At 39.0% G+C, this 24,787-nt stretch overlaps 2 protein-coding genes across 7 annotated transcripts in view; both read right to left on the bottom strand.

The window, feature by feature from the left end:
* The window catches only part of LOC145438860 (uncharacterized), a 131,739-nt gene that overhangs the window by 73,475 nt on the left and 33,477 nt on the right, over positions 1-24,787 (bottom strand). For 5 of the 6 annotated variants that reach the window (XM_080316223.1, XM_080316222.1, XM_080316224.1 and 2 more), the window contains exon 17: positions 10,904-11,053. The exons of the other annotated variant lie outside the window; for it this stretch is intronic. In XM_080316223.1, the coding sequence (XP_080172349.1) occupies positions 10,904-11,053 (150 nt within the window). The remainder of the gene's footprint in view (positions 1-10,903; positions 11,054-24,787) is intronic. 6 annotated transcript variants of the gene reach the window in all.
* Positions 18,458-20,996, bottom strand: LOC145438859 (induced myeloid leukemia cell differentiation protein Mcl-1 homolog). The gene is made up of 2 exons (XM_080316220.1): positions 18,906-20,996; positions 18,458-18,708 (listed from the first exon to the last, which is right to left on the bottom strand). Exons 1-2 carry the CDS (start codon positions 19,377-19,379, stop codon positions 18,595-18,597), a joined length of 588 nt encoding a protein of 195 aa, XP_080172346.1. The 5' UTR covers positions 19,380-20,996; the 3' UTR covers positions 18,458-18,594.

The following is a 24,787-nucleotide window of genomic DNA, read 5'->3' as shown; positions in this document are numbered from 1 at the left end:
CTTGACCAGACTAATTCCAATGACTAGAACTCGAGAGATTGCGTAAGCCTAACTGCAAAGGTCAACGACTTCGGACACATACGCAATTGTTATCTCATAGATTGGGCCTGTCATATTGAATCCAGAACATCAATTTGAATGGTCTATGAAGAACTAAGGACAGCAGCCTCGGAACTTCGGTCTCGGAACAACATAGTACATTTTGGCCTTGAAACTGGAGATTGTGACGCAACACATACGGCTTACTGTCTGCTGCCAAATCGCCGTTGGAAAATATATTAATCAATAAATACATGAATGAAAGCCGTAAACTTGGCATACTGTTACATGAAATCATCGAGAAGTAGCATTCGCAATCTCATAACCCATTCCGGCATGGTACACTGTCAAAATCAATACAAACAGACGAACACCGAACTTTGAGTAAAATAGATCGAGGAATAGGCTGATCGAATGATCAGCTGTTAGCCGACATCGAAAATGAAATAGCTATCGCATTTGACAGGGGATTGTAAGCAAATGGTTTGAAGGCCACAATTTCACAGTGAAATGCACATTGGCGAACATAAAATTATGTGAATATTTGAATGCAAACCGAGAATCTTAGTTAGATGTTTCATGCGATCATCGAGATATACCATTGGAAATATCATCACCGATCTCGTTATGGAACGCAGACTAGATTAGCACAGACAGACACCGGCTTTTCCGTGAGATCCGCAATGATGTAGGTAGGCTAAGTATCAGATCAGCGCGCATCTCTACCATACTCGACCTCGAAAACGAAATAACTGCCTCAATCATTGAGCGTCAACTTTAAGACTTGGCACCGCGTTCGATACTAAAATCAAGACATACCGTGCAAAAGCTCATGACAGATCTAGGTATGGAACATCGTTAAAATCAATAGAGACCAATAACGGCTTTTGCGTAAATCTGTTAGCGATAAATGAAGAGTCAGCTCTCACTCGACTTTGGAAATGAAATTACCACCCACATAGTTCAGTGACAAACTTAAAACTTATTACAGCGGTCGATACTAACATTAAGACTTACTGTGCCAAATATCATGACCGATCTCGGTATGGAACATCGTCAAAATCAATGGAGACCAATACCGGCTTTTGAGTAAAATCTGTTTGCTGTACAATGTACATGATAGATCAGCACACACTGAACTTCGGAAACGAAATTACCACCCTTATCTTTGAGTAGCAAGCCTGAAACTTGGAGCAGTGCTAAATACTACCTTCACGACATATCGTACCAAGTTTCAAGAATTATCATGGTGCGAAACACCGTCAAAATCGACATATACCAGCAAAGGTCGAGTCAACGCATATCACGGTAACCGAGTTCAGATATAGATACGATTGTTACATCACACCTTAAGGGCGACAGGCATAGTTGCCCCACTTGCTCGGCCATTTTACGAATAGGAGAGAGTAAATCACCGTTTCTTTATTGTGCACGGCTTTGAGAGAATAGATAGTGAAAGCTTGTTATGAGCGCTACCGGGGCAAGCCCCGGCTAGGCATTCACAAAGCGAAAACACAGAAGAGAATTCGATTTTCGCAGAGACTTCGCTATGTATGGGCATTTGTTAGCGAAAGCACAAGAATAATGCGGGTTTCGCCGTGATCTCGGTATATACTGATTGCTGTGCGTCTATAAATGGTTAAATTGTTATTGAACAGAATTTTAGGTGGGGCAATGCCCCAGTTACCCTATAGGACGAGCCGCCACTGACTATCTGATTCCTGTTTCATTTACCTCATGCAGTCACTATATGACAGGATCGAAATCGAAGACTATATAGTGTACTGTATGAAATGGCCCGTAATACGACAACGAGGTGACTTGCCCGGGTATTTATTTAATTAACGGCCGGAATGAAACTGGGAATTGGGGAAATGTTCACATCGAGTAATACCACAGTTTCAATCAGATAAAGACAATATTGAGAAGCCTATCGACGACACTAAAGATAGGATCCGGAATTAGTTAATACTAGGGATGGTGCGTACCCTTAAAAGGTTCAGGTTCGTGTGAACGCGAACCTTTTGGAAAGGCTCTGTGTGAACGCAAACGTGAATCATATTGCTAATTCCAACCCTTCATTTCAGTGAAGTGATATCTTAATGTACTGTACACGATACCTAGCGACGACTCAGGCCACATTATGCCGCAATGATGAAATACATGCTGAATTTTTAAACGTCACCAAATATACCAACTGAAGCAATCAAATGCTTTAATGATACCATAAAATCAATATCTTCCGTCGCCTTGCCAGCAATTTCGACGAGGAGCTTACGCCTTAACGGCTTAGGCTAGACCAGACAATGTGTTCGGCGTCTGAGTATTGCTCCACAATACACATTGGTATTGAGCAGAGTGTAAAACGGGTTTCTATATTTGCTGCCGATATTATCCTATAAACAAGTTATACCGTATCCAACACTCCAATCGAATAGATTTGGTTTTTATTTTACAATAAACATCAAATCAAGATGGATCCCGTATGCCTGTTGGAATTTTTAATTTAGACCAGTGGTTCCAAACGTGGGCGATATCGCCCCCCAGGGGGCGATTTGGCTGTCTAGGGGGGCGAAAATAAGGAAATGGGTGATAGGGGGGCGAAAACTGACGAAGGGGACGAAAGAGGGCGAAAACAACGAAGGGGGCGATAGGGGACGATGGCGCGTTAAAACGGCTATATTGGAGTCAGGACCATAACTGCCGCACCCCAAACCCCCAATTGGGGGCCGAGCTCGAAGAGGGCCCGAAATTATTTCGTGAATTAACATAAATTATACAGTATTTTTTTAGAAATTCATGCAACTTTTTAAAGAAATTTTCCCGCCGTGCGCAATTTAATATTGTCATATATCTTGATTTTGGGGTACCCTTCCCCCAACAAAAATACGAATGATTTATGGAAATGGAGACTTCGACGTCGGCCATTACTGCGCCGGCCACGACGCACTAATACATATGAAGTTATAGGCCATGTAACATGCAACTCCGAGAAGTGCGCCAGAGCGATCAGCAGCGAGAAGACCTTAGACGAAAAGGAATGCCCTTGTGCTGATCGAAAACTTTGATATACATATATATGTTCATTGTCCTTAGGCGCATCCATGGCTGGCGTCGAATGTGCCTATCCTGGCGATCTAAACCCGACAAGACAAATGCCATCCCGCAGGGAAAATTTATATGCCACTAAACAAATACCCATTTGAAACAATATTCGTCTTTTAGTTTGGTACGTTTTGGCGATATCCATATCTTTTGACATAGCAGATAGGAGGTCACGAAATAGCATCATGTAACGAAGTCAATATAACAATGATTCCGCCCGAAGATGTTCAATTATTATTTAGGGGGTCCTACCTTTTCCAACACACCACACTCAGCTCTACCGATAAATCTGGATACATGAGCAGGAAGAGGATAAAAAATTGATGGCAATATAAATGCAATTCCCGACCATATTGACCGATTCGAGCATGAATTATATAAATTTTTCACGTTTTGCGCGTTTAGGCGAAGTACAGTGACTCACCAAACAGCACATGAAATAGGGTATAGCTGATATGTAACGACTGGTTGAGGGGGCTGGGATTTGGTTTATCACCCTATCGGGGCCCAAGACCAACGTTTTTTTTTTTTTTGGGGGGGGGGGCTGAAGAAGTGCTGTTACGGTCCTGATGGGAGTCAAGTCAGAGAAATGACCTTTTTTAGTCAACACACGAACATTTAGCTGTAGAAGTGATATTTCGAGGTTGTGCCGAAAAGTTGACCGTTTTTTATTAGTCAACTCGCCGGTGATCCCGGATTGTATGCTCATTTTTCGGTTCCTAATATGTGGGGGGCGATGATCGGTTTGGAGCTTCAAAAGGAGGCGATGAGACGAAAAAGGTTGGGAACCACTGCTTTAGACAATTACGCATTCCTTATATATATTTCAATGATTGGTTGAACTAGCATCATTCGCTGACTACCTATACATATAGTGTATATGTCATTCTTGATGTTGTGTGATTGCCGGTCAAGCTGGGTACAACGTACTTCGGTACTCGTACCTTGCTACAAGCCTACAAGCTCACACTCGCTTTTCCCAACATTCCAAGCTTTTTCAGCTTTTTGTTAGAAAATTCATGCCTGACTATAGTTAGTCATCCTAATTGGGGTTCTGTGATGGTGTTTGGATGTTTATGAAATTGGCATATAATATGTATAATTGCATATTATATACCATTCTTACACATATTGTATACATATATAACTTATTTTCGTTCTATTGCAATTCCTGTGTTTTTTTTTTGCAAGCGAAGAAATAGAATAAGGCCTAAATCAGGGGTCGCCAACTCAAAATTGGTCGCGGGCCACTCTTCAAAATTCGTAGAGGCCGCAGGCCGCATGACTTCGATATCGAAATAAAAACAGGCAACGCAGAACAACCATGTTTTAATAACTCTACGTCAGTATAACGCTGTGCATTTTAGAATGGTCGACGGGCATAGCTACCACAAAAGAAATAATATTTTATTGAAGAATTACAAATACAACAAAAAATATTAAGATCATCACTTTCGTGGTATTTTGAACTATCAGCTGCGCACGATATCTGACAACACTCTTCAGCAACTCAAGCAGGGTGGTTAACCTTTCTGCTATTCCCGGCCGCATTTCGATTATGCTTATATGTAGAATATGACCGCATTCCAGTGCATAATCGTTATGAACTAATTGGAGGCCAACTACCGACGTTTAACTGTCCGTGTCCATGCCCATTGCGGTGAACTCCGGACTAATTTCTTTACTTATCTCGGCTAACTATGCGAACCGAAATCGTGAGTATAGTAATGTTTTTGATAACCACCGGGATTCATTTTGTAGTCGCGCGGAGCGCGAAAATCTTTGCATGCTCATGAGTGAATTTCATCATTCATTTTTGTATAGATTCACATATTACTATCAAATATTTATCCTTTCTGAGCCCATGCGATCAGATTCACCGGTACAGCAGATGCAAGGGGTGTCTTAGAAAATGCAGGGAAATTATTAATGCTGTTCTCTATCTTTGAGTGGGCCAATTGTTATTAGCCTCCTTTGTAGCATCCTTCAACTTCTTGACCTCCCCAGGAGGATTGTCGATATATTGGAAAGATATTGGATTCGCCCTAACGTCGACCTACCGGAATCAAATTTCCTTCGTGACGAGGAGAACACGATTACAAATTTCTTCTTACGTATTTCTTTATGGGAGCATCATTTTCCTCTGTTGTTCTCATCTGTATTGCGGGGCTCAGATTAGAAAGGACACTGCAATTTTAAAATAGAAAATTCACCCGCACTGAACCGCGCCTAGCGCGAAAATTAATCAAGAATAATTCAAGCCTCTCGTTAATTGGGGAGTTGATTCGTAAATTCAATACGCCAACATATCCTAATCGAATTAAGTGTTGCGGGCCGCGTGTTGGTGACCCCTGGCCTAAATGATGATGAGACTACCCGACACCTTCCTATCTTTTCGTTGTATCCCAATCGTGTGGTTGTATTGATCTGATAAAATTGTCAATAATACTGCTGAACTGAACCACGATGATGAATCGAAAGCAAAAGAAATTCCAGTAACGAGATTCCGGATATTGTAAAATACAGAGTTGGTCGAAGTAGTCAAGAAAGCTACTCAAGTAGAAGTAGAAGTGGTGACGCAAAAATCTACTCAAGTACGAGTAGAAGCAGTCCTTTTAAAAGCAGCCAAAAGCTACTTGAAGTAGAAGTAGAATTGAGTGACTTAGAATTTACTCAAGTAAGTAAATAGTTGTGAAAACGATCGTAAACGGCATACTGATTTACAAATTTTGCTCGTGTTCTATAGATAAGGATTCAGAAACTAACGAGCTGGATCGAATGCAGTTAGTTGCGATATGTGATCCTCGCAAATTAAAAGTAACATGCTGACCAATAAATATCGTGTTAATTAATAAACAGTATGCTCGATGTTCGGAAAATGATCACGAGAGTCTACCTGTAGCCAAACCCTCATTTTATTTCGCATTTCAATGCCATAATACTTAATAGTCAGGACTATCCGACATTATTGACATTATGCAGTCACTATAACAACCGGGTCTACATCAAAGTCGACATTGTATGGAAATTGGAATGTACGGATTTTTTTATATTTAATTAACGACCGGCGGGGAAATGGGAACTTCGGTAGATTTGCCCATCTATTCATAAAGATTAGTATATATTATATTTCTTGATGTCAAGTTACAAGGATTATATTCTATATGAAAAGGGTATAAAGCAGTGGTTCCCAACCTTTTTCGGTGGCAGGGCCAAATTTAGAATTACAGAGTACGGCCGGGGCCGCACAAATACCAGGGCAATGAAAGGAGCCCCAAATAGTCACCAAAATATGAAAATTGGTATTGTTCCGATCATTCGCTTGACGCCATTGGCCATTCTGTTGCCGCGCTCCCGTTGTTCAGAACAATCAACCTTTGCTGGCTATTTCGGAGTAGTTTTATTGCCCTGGTGAGATTTCAATTCGTATTTTTGGAATCAGTGCGACACTTACTTTCGATAAACACCGACATATCAAATTATTCGGACGCTTGGGTCGCGAGCTGACTACCAATTATGCTGCTTTTTGCCGGCTAAGCAGTACGCATCTCGGTGTATTCAATCGTGAGTCACTTGTTGCACATCTATCCGTAAATTAGTTGTCAATACCCAGGGCCGTAACAGCACTTCGTCAGCCCCCCCAAAAAAGGTTTCTCTTGGCCCCCCATAGGGTGATAAACCGAACTTCCAAGCCCCCAGATCTTTCAGGCTAATGGCTGTTTACCGCTATTTATCATCTAAATCGGCTGTCCGTTTCAGGCAGCTCCTCTTGACAAATCGCGCGAAGCGCGAAAAATTTCTATAATTCATGATTGAATCGGTCAATATAATCGGGAATTGCATATATATTGGTATCAATTTTTATCCTCTCTCTGCTCACGTAATCAGATTGACCGGTTGAGCCGAGTGAGTTGTGTTTGAAAAGGTAGGACCACTCAATAATAATTAAACATCTTCTGGCGTATACCCGTTGGCAGGAACGAAACAGCACTTCGTCAGAACCCCAAAACACTTAGATCTTGAGCTCCCATAGGGTGATAAACCGACCCCCCGTGCCGTTGTTCGCTTCTGCCACGAAATCAGGATTCCCGTTTAGTGAGCCAGCGTGGAGCGCGAATATTTTCGATAATTCAAAAGAAAATAGGTCAATAAGATCGGGAATTGCATAATATCCTATCAATTACTTGACCTCTCTGCTCATGTATTCAGATTTACCGGTAGAGCTGAGTGAGGTGTCTTAGAAACTGTAGGGCCCGGAAATAATAATTAAACATATTCGGACAGGCGGAGCCGTTGGTACGACTTCGTTACATGATGTTATTTGTTATTTCGTGACCTCCAGTATGCTATATCAAAAAATATAGAATCGCCCAAACGTACTAAACTAAAAGATGCACACGATTTCAACTTGGTAGTTCTTCACTGGCATATAATTCTTCTCTGCGGGATAGTAGCCTCTTTGTCTCGTGACGTTCAGATTACCAAGACGGGAACATTCGGCGCCAGTCGTTTAGGCGCCTATGGTCAATTATACCTGTATGTATTTTGAATATACATAACGAAGTTTTCGGTCAGTGTAAGGGCAGTCTTTTTCGGCCAAGGTTTTCTCGTTGCCGATCGTTCTGGCACACTGCTTGGAGTCGCATGTTACATGGCCTAAAACTTCATATGTCTTCGTGCGTCGTGGCGCGGTAATGGCCAACGCCGATATGCCCACTTCTATAAATCTTGCGTATTTTATCTTGGTCGAAAAGTACATAATAATTAAGGTACTTGGAAACATGAAATCGCGCACAGCGCGAAAAATCGTTGAAAAAGTTGCATAAAATTTCATAAAATACTCTATAATTTATGCTAATTGACTAAATAATTTTGGGCCCCTTCGAGCTCGCTCCCCCCAATTGGGGGGCTTGGGGTGCGGCAGTTACGGTCCTGTCAATACCTATATCTATACCTATTTCTACAGGTACTTCCTGTTCAACTGGAAAGTTAGGGCACATTGCATTGAAACAGCAGTGACGTAATCTTAGCAGTCTACTCACAACTTTCCTCCAATCCTAATTGAAAACTCCAGACTCCAAGCCAAGCAAGAGTATTTTATAAATGTATTTTTTTTTCATAAATCGATTTCTCAATATTTTTGTGGGGGCCGCAAGAAGGCTAGCTGGGGGCCGCATGCGGCTCTCAGGGCCGCGGTTGGGAATCACTGGTATAAAGGGTATATGAATAGTGACGAGAAGGCAATATTGAGAAATCAAACCAACACGCTAATGATAGCATCTGAAGTCAGTGGATGCTGTATAGATATAGGCTATGCCTTGTGATTTCGTTGCATGATACACTGTCATATGATAACGGGGTGTCGCAAATGTGTCCTATCTGCCATGCGGGAATCTTGGGTCCTGAGAGGACTGAGGTGACTGAGTAAAACTAAATTTCGAAAGATAGGGAGAGTTGTTACACCGAAGTCCGGGTCGTCCTACTCTCACTCGATACCTGCTCTCTAGGGATGGTGTGAAGTGAGCGTGAGGTTCACGTTCGCGTTCTGTGTGTGAACCTCAGAATTTGAGAGGTTCACGTTCACAAACGAACCGTGGTAGGTTCTGCACTGTGAACCGTTTTCATGTTATACAATTTTTCACGTCATTATTACATCCATGGTTTAAATGCTTTGCATTTCAACTTCAGACCACTCTATATGCGAGGCGCTGGCAGAACAAAAAAAATCAACACTACAAACGAGCATCCTTACCAATGCTAAAATATTTACTTGCTGCGCTACAAAGGTTTGCTCGAAATTTTTAGTGTTCCGGTTGTGAATATTTAATGCCTCTCCCCTGTGAGCTGGACCCGCAATCATATAACATCAAGAACGAAATACAGTCCATGTGTGTGTGTGTGAGAGAGAGAGAGAGAGAGAGAGAGAGAGAGAGAGAGAGAGAGAGAGAGAGAGAGAGAGAGAGAGAGAGAGAGAGAGAGAGAGAGAGAGAGAGAGAGAGAGAGAGAGAGAGAGAGAGAGAGAGAGAGAGAGAGAGAGAGATGGTATTCTCTTTCGCCTGCACCATCGAGATACTTTGACGACGGAGATGCGATACGGCCTTTTAGAGTACGGTCATCTAGTCTGCACCAGTGTTGGGATCAAGTCACTACCTTCGAGTCACGAGTCATTTCGAGTCATTGCACATTTTGACTCGAGTCAAGTCAAGTCAATCGATTTTCGAAGGTGACTCGAGTCAAGTCAAGTCACTCGATTTTTGAAAGTGACTCGAATCAAGTCGAGTCAAGTCAAGTCAAGTCACAATTCTAGTCAAGTTGCTTTTTCGAAGTATGAGGCATGCTCAAGTCGTTGCATTTTGCTAGCTGTCTGAAATACAGATTAAGTGGTCATTGCTTCTGAACAGATGAACGCTTATAAAGTTGAATATACATGCAAGAAGGCGCTGTATCACTCACATATGGCCTACGTAGAAATCCTAACTACGGAATCAATTGCATAGCCACCAGCCAAAATAGAGCATAGAGAAACGAATTGATAAGATGCAATACATTACCCATTTACAAATTGATATGATATGATATGACACAATTCGAATTCAATTTCAATAAAACAACAGGTTTGGTTACGACAGCGTAAGCTGTAAGCTTCGATCACTTCGCTTGTGGTCAGTATATTCATGAGAGAACAATAGAGGCTCAGTAAAACGCACGGTCATTGTATGATTGGTCGCTCTTACGGGTTACACCAGTGTTTCGTGAACAATCCGACCATATACAAAATACTGTGATTTTTATCGACATCTATTGCTTGATGACTTGAAAGTGACTCGTGAATTTTGCTCCGAGTCACGAGGCAATCCACATTTCTGACACGCCGAGTCAAGTCAAGTCAAGTCATTTTAGCAAAGTGACTCGAGTCAAGTAAAGTCATACGAAAAAAGTGACTCGAGTCTGACTCGAGTCAAGTCATGACTTGAGTCATCCCAACACTGGTCTGCACATCCGTTTGTTCTCCTCCATGCTATCCGTGATTGCTGAGCGCCTGGCAGGATAGCCGCGGATACCAATTTTAGAGTCTTTGGTCTGACCCGGCCGAGGATCGAACCAACGACCTAATCGCGGAGCCGGACGCATCACCATTACACTATCTTGAAGTCAGCGAATGATGCTTATACAACCAATCATTCAAAGTGATATAAAACTACGTCGTTCTCTAATGTAAACAATCAAGCAGGCTTTCGGGATCCATCTGCTCAATAGTCGGACGCCGAATACATTGACCGGCCTGGCCTCGTCTGTTGAGGCGTAAGCTAATATACTCCCTTGCAAGTAGCCTACTCGTCGAAATTGTTGGCAAAGCTACGGAAGATATTGATTTTATGGGATCATTATAACATTTGATTGCTCCAGTTGATACATTTTGTGACGTTTAGAAAGTCAGCACGTACTCAGTGTGACATGAGTCGTCGCTATAGGTATTATGTGTACGTAAATATATCACTTCAGTGACATGTAGGGTTGGAATTAGCAATGAGACGTTGCGCGACGTCGTAAGGTTGACGTTCACGTTCACGCGAACCTGAACCTTTCAGAAGTTTGCACTCTTCCTACTGCTCTCCATTCTACATGAGTGCCGATTTGCGGAATCGCCTCTATGAAACCGAAGTTCCTACTCTCATAAATCACGACTAGTTTTTCGTTTGAACCATACTGTGGATGGCGGGGAATGATAGTTCTGTCTCATATCAAGTTAAACGCGTACCTTTGCAAATAAGCCCGTCGCCTAAATGTCCGCTCATGCATTCGCAGATATAGCTGCCTGGAATGTTTGAACAGGTGGCTTTTTCGTGACATTGCTGCACCCTGTACACCTCGTAGTCATCTCCGCTGATTTCTCCATGTACGGGGATGTCTGTTATTTAGAGAGACACGAAGATGATATTTTTGGCGCGACTAACATGATGCATTTTGTAATAATTATACGAAAATCAGTAAGTTTTACAAACACAAATATGCAATCTGTATAAGCCAGTGGATCTCAAACTGGGGAGCGCGCCTCTCTCGGGGACGTGAAAGCATCTGAATCAGGGCTTTGGAGATGGCACATATTTTAAACTGTTCCAACTCTGGTTCCGGAGTTCTCTTTTATGATGAATTAGCTCCGGCTCCAAGCCACGGAGCTCAATGATACCGCTGCGCCGGCTCCAGCTCCTGTTTCATAAACTATCGAATGGTTCAGTCATGTGGTCATTGACCACCGTTGCACCGGGAGCCGTCAGTAGTAAGGGGATCCGTTTTTGTTACCGCCCCTCAGGCTATTTAGAATGTAAACACTCTCATAATATAATTAACGTCGGATTATGGCCGGTCCATGCTTCCGAGAGATAAATAACATTCATTATACGTTAGATGATACTTTTCCTTGATATTCTATTATGTGTATTTAGGACTAATGCGACAACGGTAGACTATCGCCGTGTGTATTTATGAGCATCTCTCGCCGCTACACTCTCGAAACTTTCCTCCGACAGTCTATTATGTGTATTTAGGACTAATGCGACATCTATTGCGTAGAATATGCGTACAGAGCTGTTTTTGAGAATATGAATTCTCGCATAATACACTTAACGTTGAACTAGATTTCATGACATCATCACAGAGAAATTAGGCGACTATCTAGGTTGTAGGTTCGATTCTTGTAGTCACCACATTTCGTACGATTCAGTCATTTTCATGTCACTGGAATAAGGGTAATTAAATCGACGGATGTTCGCGAGATATTCTATGTGTATTTAGGACGACTTGATAAGTGGCTATATTCGCCAGATAATATTATTATGTGTATTTTTACTTTGTATTTTAGCGGATAACATGACCTCTAGGATAATACTCATCAACGTTGAACTATATAGTCGCAGTTTTATGATGATTACGTTAGATGATTAAATTCCGAAACTTCATAATAACTTGCTTTCATGGATATAAATTCAGATTATACACATGAATTTCGAAAACTATGATGTCAATGCAAGACTCCACCACCGCGAACCACAATTCCAGCATCGGTATTGGCAATAAAGCCTAAGATTTAGAGTCGCACCTTAACGCGAATTATGCAGGTATTCTAGCAGACTTGTCACATTTTCTGTATCTGAAGTCGAATTTCAGCATCGTTATTCACTATAAGCCGAGAAATGTACCTTCGCGCAATCTATACAGACAGACGCATACACTTTGCTGCATCTGAAGTAGAATTTCAGCGTCGGTATTTGTTATAAGCCGAGAAATGTACCTTCGCGCAATTTTTACAAGTAGTCGCACATACTTTGCTGCATCTGAAGTGGAATTCCACCATCGTTGTTTGCTATAAGCCAGGAAATTAGAGTCGACGCTTCGCGCAATTTTGACAGGTAGTCTCACACACTTTGCTGCATCTGGGCTTCATACTAATACATGCATGATTTTGGCATGTCGAGAATACGGGTAATTATAATTAAATCATCAATAAACGCCGGAGGCGAGTCATTTAAACCTTGTTGGTAGATAATAGCGCTTTCGACTACAACAAAGTTGCCCTGCCACAAAAAATAGAAGCCTTAATGATCATACAGAGGAAAGTTCAATTTTACATCGAATTATTCGAATCGACTACGTACATTGTATAGGTATGAGGTGAAATAAAACGGATTTACGCAAAAGTTCGACACTAAAACGCCGGCGGTGTCTTGTAAAGTAATAATGTAAGCTGCGATGGATGCTGCTATATAATGCTAGTAGCGAATATAGTAGAAAGTCCGCGTCTGGATGAATGTAAGCAGGTGCGCTTAGTAACGTAGTAAATCGCATAACAGAATTTACATAAATAGCTACTTCTACCTTAATTTAATGGATTTATCTGAGATCATTGCTTTACTTAATCTCTCCAAAATGTGCATTATACAAGTACGTCACCATCGAAACCATCTGCCTATAACTAGCTGGCAGTATAATTGCAGCAAATACTCGGGTACTAATTTTAAAGTAACTTAGATATCTAAATGAGCTCTAAGTCGCTGTTATCTCGCATCTTGTACTTGTATTCGTACTTTACCTTTACACGACGTTTTTGTATAATGGATACTAATTTTAATAAAAATACACAAAAACTGTCTACACGCACCAACTACTCAAGTGTTTATGACACAGGAATGATTCATTAAGTATAGCGCAAGCAGGCCAAACCTATACTTGAGTCCTCCAAAATGTACAAGTACTTCGCTATGTACTCCCTCCACGTAAAAAGTGACTAGGTTTTAGACTACTTTATCGATCTTCGATGTTGCGCAAATACCACAAACTTTGCTTGCTTTCAGAGCTGGCAACTAAATGCAAGACATACTTTACGCAAAAGTCTTTATTCTGAAAATTTTATCAAGTTAATACTTTAAAAAGTTTTACTTGAGCACTACAGAATGTACAAGTACTTTACCTTTACAGGACGTGTTTTGTAAAATGAATACTAATTTTATTGAAAAAATAAAAAATAAAAAAGGGCGAAAAATTACATTTTATCCCGGAACGCAACAAGATAAATCGTATGAATTTGTAAACTACTTATTCACGACATAATAATAATTCTACTTGTATACTTTTTCATATTTTGTAACAATTTTAGTATTACTTAAATAAAATACGGAAAATATACTAATCGAAAAATTCGGTAACCAATTTCGCAATGATGATACTTTTCCTTGATATTCTATTATGTGTATTTAGGGCCAGTTGAGTACTCCGAAATGTACAAGTACTTTACCTTTGCACGACGTTTTTGTAAAATGAATACTAATTTTATTGAAAAATAAAAATTATGTACTCAAGTAGGTTTTTGTCTACACACACCAACTACTCAAGTGTTTATGACACAAGAATGATTCATTAAGTATAGCGAGAGCAGGCCAAACGTATACTTGAGTACTCCAAAATGTACAAGTACTTCGCAATGTACTCCCTCCACGTACAAATTGACTAGGTTTTAGACTACTTTATCGATTTTCGTTGTTGCGCAAATACCACAAAGTTTGCTTGCTTTCGGGGCTGGCAACTAAACGTAAGACAGACTTTACGCAAAGGTCTTTATTCTGAAAATTTTATCAAGGTAATAGTTTAAAAACTTATACCTGAGCACTACGAAATGTACAAGTACTTTACCTTTACACGACGTTTTTTGTAAAATGAATACTAATTTTATTGAAACAATAAAACATAAAAAAGAGCGAAAAATTACATTTTATCCCGGAACGCAACAAGAAAAATCGTAGGAATTCGTAAACCACTTATTCATGACATAATAATAATTCTACTTGTACACTTTTTCACATTTTATAACACTTTAAGTAGTACTTAACAGTTTCAGTTTTAAATAAAATACGGAATATAAATATAATCGAAAAATTCGGTAACCAATTTCGCGTAGACTATGCATACAAATGAGGAAAGTTACATCAACGCGTGTTAACTACACTGTAAAAAATCTGGTAGATTTACTGGGAAATCTCCGTAAATTTTGCAACGAATTACCGGTAGCTGCCAATAACTGTGCGTAGCTTGTAATTTTACATTTTGATATGTAATATTACCTCAATTTAGCTCTAAAGTCAAGTTTCCAGAATTTCTTCGCAAAATTACTGACAGTTACTCGTTTCTGAAGTTTACCAGGCTATTGGCAAAATTGATTAGCTTGAAAATCTCTGCAGCCAATGTATACGTGGAACTGAATGTTACTGATATCATTCTCGTGGTGATTTGACCTGATTCAACCTCGTTCGCGAGACTGGGGTCTGTCATACGGAAATTGTTGGCCGTAGTACCAATTTCAGCACAGTACATAGTAGGGTGAAAGAAACAACTGACAATCGTAGATATAGCCACTATATTATATTATAAGGCTGTGGCTATCGGCCGGTCTCGCTGGTTACATCCGGTATTACCTTCGCTCACTGATGAAAAAGATGAAAGTTATTAAAGAAAGCAGATTAGTATGAAAACTCGTTAAATAGAAGTAAAAGTAGCCTAGAAACATAACTACTTACTGAAAAATCGTTGCGTAGAAGTGGGGTTAGTCTACGAACATAACCACTTACTTACTTTGAAATCTCAACTTGTACTTGTATTCGTACTTTACCTTTACACGGCGTTTTTGTATAATGGATACTAATTTTATTAAAAATAAACAAAAAGCGCGAAAAATTACATTTTATCCCGGAACGCAGCAAGAAAAATCGTATAAATTTTGTAAAGTAGATAGAAGACTACACTATTCCGATGCACTAAAGACTCTTACACTCTGGATTTTGTTCGGAATTTACGCAAAACCGGTATTGCTCTGCGATAATTTTGATCACTATGTTTTGATAATGACTTGCTTCCGAGAAAGAAATAACATTCATTATACGTTAGATGATATTTTCCTTGATATTCTATCATGTATATTTAGGACTAATGCGACATCATTATGTGTACGACAGGTCTGATTTTAACACACTAATTTTGCGTATCACACCACAAACTGCGCAAGCCTTCAAAGTTGATAAGTAAACAAGTATTTGCACTCCATCAGAATACTAAAGTAGCTTTTCGCGTATATCTACCTAATACTAAAGTGTTTATGATTTCAGATTGCTTCAACTTCATGACATTTTCAGTATTAACAGAAATATAGACCTAGAATACTAACTTTTATTCGTAAATAGCTACTTCTACCTTAATTTAATGGATTTATCTGAGATCATTGCTTTACTTAATCTCTCCAAAATGTGCATTATACAAGTACGTCACCATCGAAACCCTCTGGCTATAACTATCTGGCAGTATAATTGCAGCAAATACTCGGGTACTAATTTTAAAGTAACTTAGGTATCTAAATACTCGGGTACTAATTTTAAAGTAACTTAGGTATCTAAATGAGCTCTGAGTCGCTGTTATCTCGCATCTGACCACGGATTTAACACCAGTATTACCTTCGCTCACTGATGAAAAAGATGACAATTATTAAAGAAAGCAGATTTGTATGAAAACCCGTTAAATAGAAGTAAAAGTAGCCTAGAAACATAACTACTTACTGAAAAATCGTTACGTAGAAGTGGGGTTAGTCTACGAACATAACCACTTACTTACTTACTTTGAAATCTCAACTTGTACTTGTAGTCGTACTTTACCTTTACACGACGTTTTTGTATAATGGATACTAATTTTATTAAAAATAAACAAAAAGCGCGAAAAATTACATTTTATCCCGGAACGCATCAAGAAAAATCATATAAATTTTGTAAAGTAGATAGAAAACTACACTATTCCGATGCCCTGAAGACTCTTACACTCCGGATTTTGTGCAGTATATACTAATTTTACATTGCGGAGTATTCCATTAAAGTTAATCCAGTGATCCTCCATCTATTTTCAATCACGATCCTCTTATTTGTCTAGGCTTCGAACCCCACATCCAGTACGTTTTCTGGGGATTAATATTTTCAGAGTCAAGTATAGCGTATCGAGACTTCATGAAACTTACTTGGAAATAGTTACTTCTACCCTAATTTAAAAGGTTTCTCAGATATCGTTACAATGGAATTGGGTTGAGCGAGCGGTTAAGGCGTTGGACTTAAGTTTCAATGAACAGGTGTTCACGTGGGTTCGAACCCAACACCCAGTACGTTTTAAGGGGATTAATATTTTTAGATTCAAATATAGCGTATCGAGTACTTTTTCTCAACTGTAATAACAACTTTTAGACTCCGGATTTGTGTAGTAGATACTAATTTACAATACCGCATTTGTAATTCGTGCAAGTACAGGAATATCATAGTTCTTGTAACAAAGTTGTCTGCGCACAATATATGTTAATCATAAGTCCTACACATTCATGATTTCCTCCTAGTTTGAGTTTTAGAAAATATTATACCGACATCGCGACATCTTTCAAAAACAAAACCATGATCAATGCTTGAGAGATCATTTTTGCTATTTTTCATTGACATAAGTCATTCTGGAGTGCGAAAACGCATTGTACGATATAGATGAAACTTGAGCAAATCCAAGGATCCTCATTTTCAAAGTAGCTTAGATCTCGAAATAAGCTCTGACTCGCTATTCTCCTCAAACCATGGAATTATCACGAGTATCAGCACCTTCGATCACTGAAGAAAAGGATGAAATTATATCCGAAGCATATTCCTTGACCAGGAATTTTATCATGTACGAACTCGATGGCTCATGCGTTAAGGTAAATACGAAAGCAGAGAGAACCTTACGTCGAGTTGGGGATGAAATGTTCGAGCGACATCGAACAGTCCTAAACGCAGTCTCCAAACGCTTGTATACACAATAGTGAAGAGAATTCGTTGCGTTGTATAAGCATAAAAAACATTCCCGCGCGCGTCTTAGTAGTAGGTGGTAGGGTAGGAAGTGTTAGGTTTAGGAGCGCGCGGGAATGTTTTTTATGCTTATACAACGCAACGAATTCTCTTCACTATTGTGTATACAAGAATATACTTCTTAGAATATTTTTTATGTTTATTCAGCTCAACGAATATCTTCATATTGGCCTGCTTACTACATTTTAAAGATTTTCTCCGCTAGAAAAATCACTGTAACATGATAAGTAGATTATAATTAATCTTATCAGCGCGGCATAGTACATTCGGGTAAATTCATTTAATTAGCTTATGTTTATCAATATTTGAGTTTTACGAAGTACCCATCAAAGTGAGCCTACATCTTGGATAGTATCCAAAACCACATAAAATTTCGCTCCGAGCGAGGAATCCTTTAAAATAAGGTAGAAGTAGTCATTTCCGAGTAAGTAAAACGTTAGTACTCTAGGTCCTTCCGATATTTTGATAGTCTCCGTGGTACTGTCGGATGTCATGAAATTGTATACATGCCATCTAGTACTACGCAAAATTTCAAGGCTGGTACTCAATGGTTCTGTTAGTAATTATATGGAATGTGTGGGAAGCGAATTGGAGCGTAAAGTATGCCGCATTTCTATCTATATCGATTTGGAATCCAGCAGAAATTGGTTACTGAGCGAAGTATTCTTGCAAAGCAACAGCATAGGCAATTTTATATTTGTTCGGTATAAACAATATTATAGAACATGATATTTCCACTTGGAGAGAAGACGAAATTTGATGTCGTATAAGGTAGGTTATTTTACATTATCGTAAATCTCTGTCACAATACTGCTCGTATTCGAATTAAATTTGACCTGCAGCGTATTCTGGGTAACCCTAACAATTCCCTTACGTAGCTGTAGAAATTTGAAAAATTAAAAGTATAAAGAAGGTTTTCTTATGGGGCAAATGTTTCGAGTATTCTCAGAAAAACTGTATACATCCTACAGAAAAATGACCACGATTAAACGATGAAGAATTATATTGTTAAAATATTACATGAGATAAAACATGCGAACATCCATTATCTTGATAATGCTATTGCAATAGATGTCAGTCCGATTCCGACAAACACGAGTCCCTTCCAAACTTTATTGTAGTCGAAAGCGGTATTATCAAAGAATTCTACAAAGCCGTCCTGCAATAAAAATAGAAGCCTTAATGATCATACGGAGGAAAGTTATCGTGTCGTAGAATATAAATTGGGAACCGAATTAGAAGGTAAAGCTGAATTTCATCATCGAGAGGTGATATGGGCTCTGGAGAGCAGATACACTATATATCTCATGCTAAAGATAATTTGTAAATCCTAAGCAAGGCATGTAAATCACCCACCCATCCTCCATTTCGCACTATCCACTTTCGTCTTTTGCTAGCAATGTAATTCCCAACTGTCTGTATGATAGCTTCTATATGCTCCCCGTGACGTTCATTCTCGTTCTTGCGAGCAAGAATGCTACCGACCACAAAAATGGAGACAATTCTCCCCCAATTTTCTTTGGTATCTTTGAAAATTTCCTCAGCTATCATCAGGAACATTCGCTCATCGGGTAAATATTCTTTATATTTTTCATTGACTTCAACATCACTATAGCGGAGACGTTTGGAGACTGCGTTTAGGACTGTTCGATGTCGCTCGAACATTTCATCCCCAACTCGACGTAAGGTTCTCTCTGCTTTCGTATTTACCTTAACGCATGAGCCATCGAGTTCGTACATGATAAAATTCCTGGTCAAGGAATATGCTTCGGATATAATTTCATCCTTTTCTTCAGTGATCGAAGGTGCTGATACTCGTGATAATTCCATGGTTTGAGGAGAATAGCGAGTCAGAGCTTATTTCGAGATCTAAGCTACTTTGAAAATGAGGATCCTTGGATTTGCTCAAGTTTCATCTATATCGTACAATGCGTTTTCGCACTCCAGAATGACTTATGTCAATGAAAAATAGCAAAAATGATCTCTCAAGCATTGATCATGGTTTTGTTTTTGAAAGATGTCGCGATGTCGGTATAATATTTTCTAAAACTCAAACTAGGAGGAAATCATGAATGTGTAGGACTTATGATTAACATATATTGTGCGCAGACAACTTTGTTACAAGAACTATGATATTCCTGTACTTGCACGAATTACAAATGCGGTATTGTAAATTAGTATCTACTACACAAATCCGGAGTCTAAAAGTTGTTATTACAGTTGAGAAAAAGTACTCGATACGCTATATTTGAATCTAAAAATATTAATCCCCTTAAAACGTACTGGGTGTTGGGTTCGAACCCACGTGAACACCTGTTCATTGAAACTTAAGTCCAACGCCTTAACCGCTCGCTCAACCCAATTCCATTGTAACGATATCTGAGAAACCTTTTAAATTAGGGTAGAAGTAACTATTTCCAAGTAAGTTTCATGAAGTCTCGATACGCTATACTTGACTCTGAAAATATTAATCCCCAGAAAACGTACTGGATGTGGGGTTCGAAGCCTAGACAAATAAGAGGATCGTGATTGAAAATAGATGGAGGATCACTGGATTAACTTTAATGGAATACTCCGCAATGTAAAATTAGTATATACTGCACAAAATCCGGAGTGTAAGAGTCTTCAGGGCATCGGAATAGTGTAGTTTTCTATCTACTTTACAAAATTTATATGATTTTTCTTGATGCGTTCCGGGATAAAATGTAATTTTTCGCGCTTTTTGTTTATTTTTAATAAAATTAGTATCCATTATACAAAAACGTCGTGTAAAGGTAAAGTACGACTACAAGTACAAGTTGAGATTTCAAAGTAAGTAAGTAAGTGGTTATGTTCGTAGACTAACCCCACTTCTACGTAACGATTTTTCAGTAAGTAGTTATGTTTCTAGGCTACTTTTACTTCTATTTAACGGGTTTTCATACAAATCTGCTTTCTTTAATAATTGTCATCTTTTTCATCAGTGAGCGAAGGTAATACTGGTGTTAAATCCGTGGTCAGATGCGAGATAACAGCGACTCAGAGCTCATTTAGATACCTAAGTTACTTTAAAATTAGTACCCGAGTATTTAGATACCTAAGTTACTTTAAAATTAGTACCCGAGTATTTGCTGCAATTATACTGCCAGATAGTTATAGCCAGAGGGTTTCGATGGTGACGTACTTGTATAATGCACATTTTGGAGAGATTAAGTAAAGCAATGATCTCAGATAAATCCATTAAATTAAGGTAGAAGTAGCTATTTACGAATAAAAGTTAGTATTCTAGGTCTATATTTCTGTTAATACTGAAAATGTCATGAAGTTGAAGCAATCTGAAATCATAAACACTTTAGTATTAGGTAGATATACGCGAAAAGCTACTTTAGTATTCTGATGGAGTGCAAATACTTGTTTACTTATCAACTTTGAAGGCTTGCGCAGTTTGTGGTGTGATACGCAAAATTAGTGTGTTAAAATCAGACCTGTCGTACACATAATGATGTCGCATTAGTCCTAAATATACATGATAGAATATCAAGGAAAATATCATCTAACGCAGTGGTTCTTAACCTTGCCCCCAGCGCCCCCCAGGGGGCGCTGGCGATCTTGAAGGGGGCGGAAACGCTCAGGGGGCGATATGGGGGCGCTGGGCTCAGGAGGGCGGTATAGGGGGCGAAGGAGAAAAATGGCTTCGCAGTAGATGATGTGGTGATAGGACATACTTAATGAGTATTCAGAGCAAATTAACACCGAAAACTTCGTTACATATAACCTTCAAAATACATATAGGTTTAATTGTCCATGGGCGCCTAAATGACTGACACCGAATGTTCCTGTCTTGGCAATCTGAACCCCAGAAGACGAATTCCATCTGGCAGGGAAAAATTATATGTCAGTGAAGAAATACCAATCTGAAATCGTGTGCGTCTTTTAGTTTAGTACGATTAGGCGACAGGGATATTGCTATTGGGCGATATCCCCGTTGAGCGATTCTATATTTTTTGATATTGCAGACAGGGGGTCACGAAATAACATCATGCAACGAAGTCATACCAACGGGTTCGCCCGCCCGAATATGTTTAATTATTAGTAACGGGCCCTACAGTTTCCAAGAAACCTCACAATGTTCGCTTTAAGTTTTGATGAGTCTGCGCACACTCAACAACTCACTGCGCTGACCCTTGGACAACAGTGCGTAACGACTAAAAAAAGGTAATAACTCCGGATTTGTTGTGCGCAACGTAGATTTTCTGTGTGCAGAGACCGTGTCAGCACTGCGCGCGTGCGCAGCTTAGAGGGAACATTGCACCTCACTCAGCTCTACCGGTAAATGGGTTTACGTGAGCAGAGAGAGGATAAAAATTGATCTCAATTTACATGCAATTCCCGATGATATTGACCAATTCAATAATTAATTAGTGAAATTTTTCGCACTTCGCGCGAATAGGCGAGAATAGCTGCCTCAGTAAATGGACACCCAATGTAAATACCTAATAGGCTATCAGCAAATAGCGGACAGCCTACTGGGGGTCTGGGAGTGAAGTCCCCCGGAAGTTTGGTTTATCACCCGATGGGGGCCCAGGACCAACGTTTTTTGTTTGGGGGGGGGCTGACGAAGTGCTGTTACGGCCCTGGTGACGAATAATTGTACCTGCGGGCACGCCCGAATATGTTTAATTATTAATTACGTGCCCTTTATTTTCCTATACAACAGCTCACTCAGTGCTACTGGTAAATCCGATTACGTGGGCTGAGAGGATAAAAAGTTTATAGCGACTTATATATGTAATTACCACCTATTCACTCATGTATTATGGAAAATTTTGGCACCTAGGGCGACCAGGCTACACAAACTTTGCTGACCATCAAAATCACGATATGGGGTTCGTGGGGGCGAAGCCCTCAGAAGATCGGTTTATCACGCTATGGGTGCGCAAGGCAATCGTTTTTAGGGGGGTTAACGAAGTGCTGTTACGGCCCTCCCTCTTACTCATTGTCTTTATTACATTCCTTACAATATGAAGTTGGGGGGCGCTGGAGCACGATAATTTTCGAAAGGGGGCGCTGGAAGAAAAAAGGTTAAGAACCACTGATCTAACGTATAATGAATGTTATTTCTTTCTCGGAAGCAAGTCATTATCAAAACATAGTGATCAAAATTATCGCAGAGCAATACCGGTTTTGCGTAAATTCCGAACAAAATCCAGAGTGTAAGAGTCTTTAGTGCATCGGAATAGTGTAGTCTTCTATCTACTTTACAAAATTTATACGATTTTTCTTGCTGCGTTCCGGGATAAAATGTAATTTTTCGCGCTTTTTGTTTATTTTTAATAAAATTAGTATCCATTATACAAAAACGCCGTGTAAAGGTAAAGTACGAATACAAGTACAAGTTGAGATTTCAAAGTAAGTAAGTGGTTATGTTCGTAGACTAACCCCACTTCTACGCAACGATTTTTCAGTAAGTAGTTATGTTTCTAGGCTACTTTTACTTCTATTTAACGAGTTTTCATACTAATCTGCTTTCTTTAATAACTTTCATCTTTTTCATCAGTGAGCGAAGGTAATACCGGATGTAACCAGCGAGACCGGCCGATAGCCACAGCCTTATAATATAATATAGTGGCTATATCTACGATTGTCAGTTGTTTCTTTCACCCTACTATGTACTGTGCTGAAATTGGTACTACGGCCAACAATTTCCGTATGACAGACCCCAGTCTCGCGAACGAGGTTGAATCAGGTCAAATCACCACGAGAATGATATCAGTAACATTCAGTTCCACGTATACATTGGCTGCAGAGATTTTCAAGCTAATCAATTTTGCCAATAGCCTGGTAAACTTCAGAAACGAGTAACTGTCAGTAATTTTGCGAAGAAATTCTGGAAACTTGACTTTAGAGCTAAATTGAGGTAATATTACATATCAAAATGTAAAATTACAAGCTACGCACAATTATTGGCAGCTACCGGTAATTCGTTGCAAAATTTACGGAGATTTCCCAGTAAATCTACCAGATTTTTTACAGTGTAGTTAACACGCGTTGATGTAACTTTCCTCATTTGTATGCATAGTCTACGCGAAATTGGTTACCGAATTTTTCGATTATATTTATATTCCGTATTTTATTTAAAACTGAAACTGTTAAGTACTACTTAAAGTGTTATAAAATGTGAAAAAGTGTACAAGTAGAATTATTATTATGTCATGAATAAGTGGTTTACGAATTCCTACGATTTTTCTTGTTGCGTTCCGGGATAAAATGTAATTTTTCGCTCTTTTTTATGTTTTATTGTTTCAATAAAATTAGTATTCATTTTACAAAAAACGTCGTGTAAAGGTAAAGTACTTGTACATTTCGTAGTGCTCAGGTATAAGTTTTTAAACTATTACCTTGATAAAATTTTCAGAATAAAGACCTTTGCGTAAAGTCTGTCTTACGTTTAGTTGCCAGCCCCGAAAGCAAGCAAACTTTGTGGTATTTGCGCAACAACGAAAATCGATAAAGTAGTCTAAAACCTAGTCAATTTGTACGTGGAGGGAGTACATTGCGAAGTACTTGTACATTTTGGAGTACTCAAGTATACGTTTGGCCTGCTCTCGCTATACTTAATGAATCATTCTTGTGTCATAAACACTTGAGTAGTTGGTGTGTGTAGACAAAAACCTACTTGAGTACATAATTTTTATTTTTCAATAAAATTAGTATTCATTTTACAAAAACGTCGTGCAAAGGTAAAGTACTTGTACATTTCGGAGTACTCAACTGGCCCTAAATACACATAATAGAATATCAAGGAAAAGTATCATCATTGCGAAATTGGTTACCGAATTTTTCGATTAGTATATTTTCCGTATTTTATTTAAGTAATACTAAAATTGTTACAAAATATGAAAAAGTATACAAGTAGAATTATTATTATGTCGTGAATAAGTAGTTTACAAATTCATACGATTTATCTTGTTGCGTTCCGGGATAAAATGTAATTTTTCGCCCTTTTTTATTTTTTATTTTTTCAATAAAATTAGTATTCATTTTACAAAACACGTCCTGTAAAGGTAAAGTACTTGTACATTCTGTAGTGCTCAAGTAAAACTTTTTAAAGTATTAACTTGATAAAATTTTCAGAATAAAGACTTTTGCGTAAAGTATGTCTTGCATTTAGTTGCCAGCTCTGAAAGCAAGCAAAGTTTGTGGTATTTGCGCAACATCGAAGATCGATAAAGTAGTCTAAAACCTAGTCACTTTTTACG

This window comes from Botryllus schlosseri, chromosome 5 (genome assembly GCF_051294905.1).
Source record: "Botryllus schlosseri isolate E-star chromosome 5, Bs_hap1, whole genome shotgun sequence".
In the NCBI taxonomy this organism is placed as follows: Eukaryota; Metazoa; Chordata; class Ascidiacea; order Stolidobranchia; family Styelidae; genus Botryllus; species Botryllus schlosseri.
Note: the sequence above shows the minus strand (reverse complement) of the source record. Positions and strands in the feature narration are given on the sequence as shown.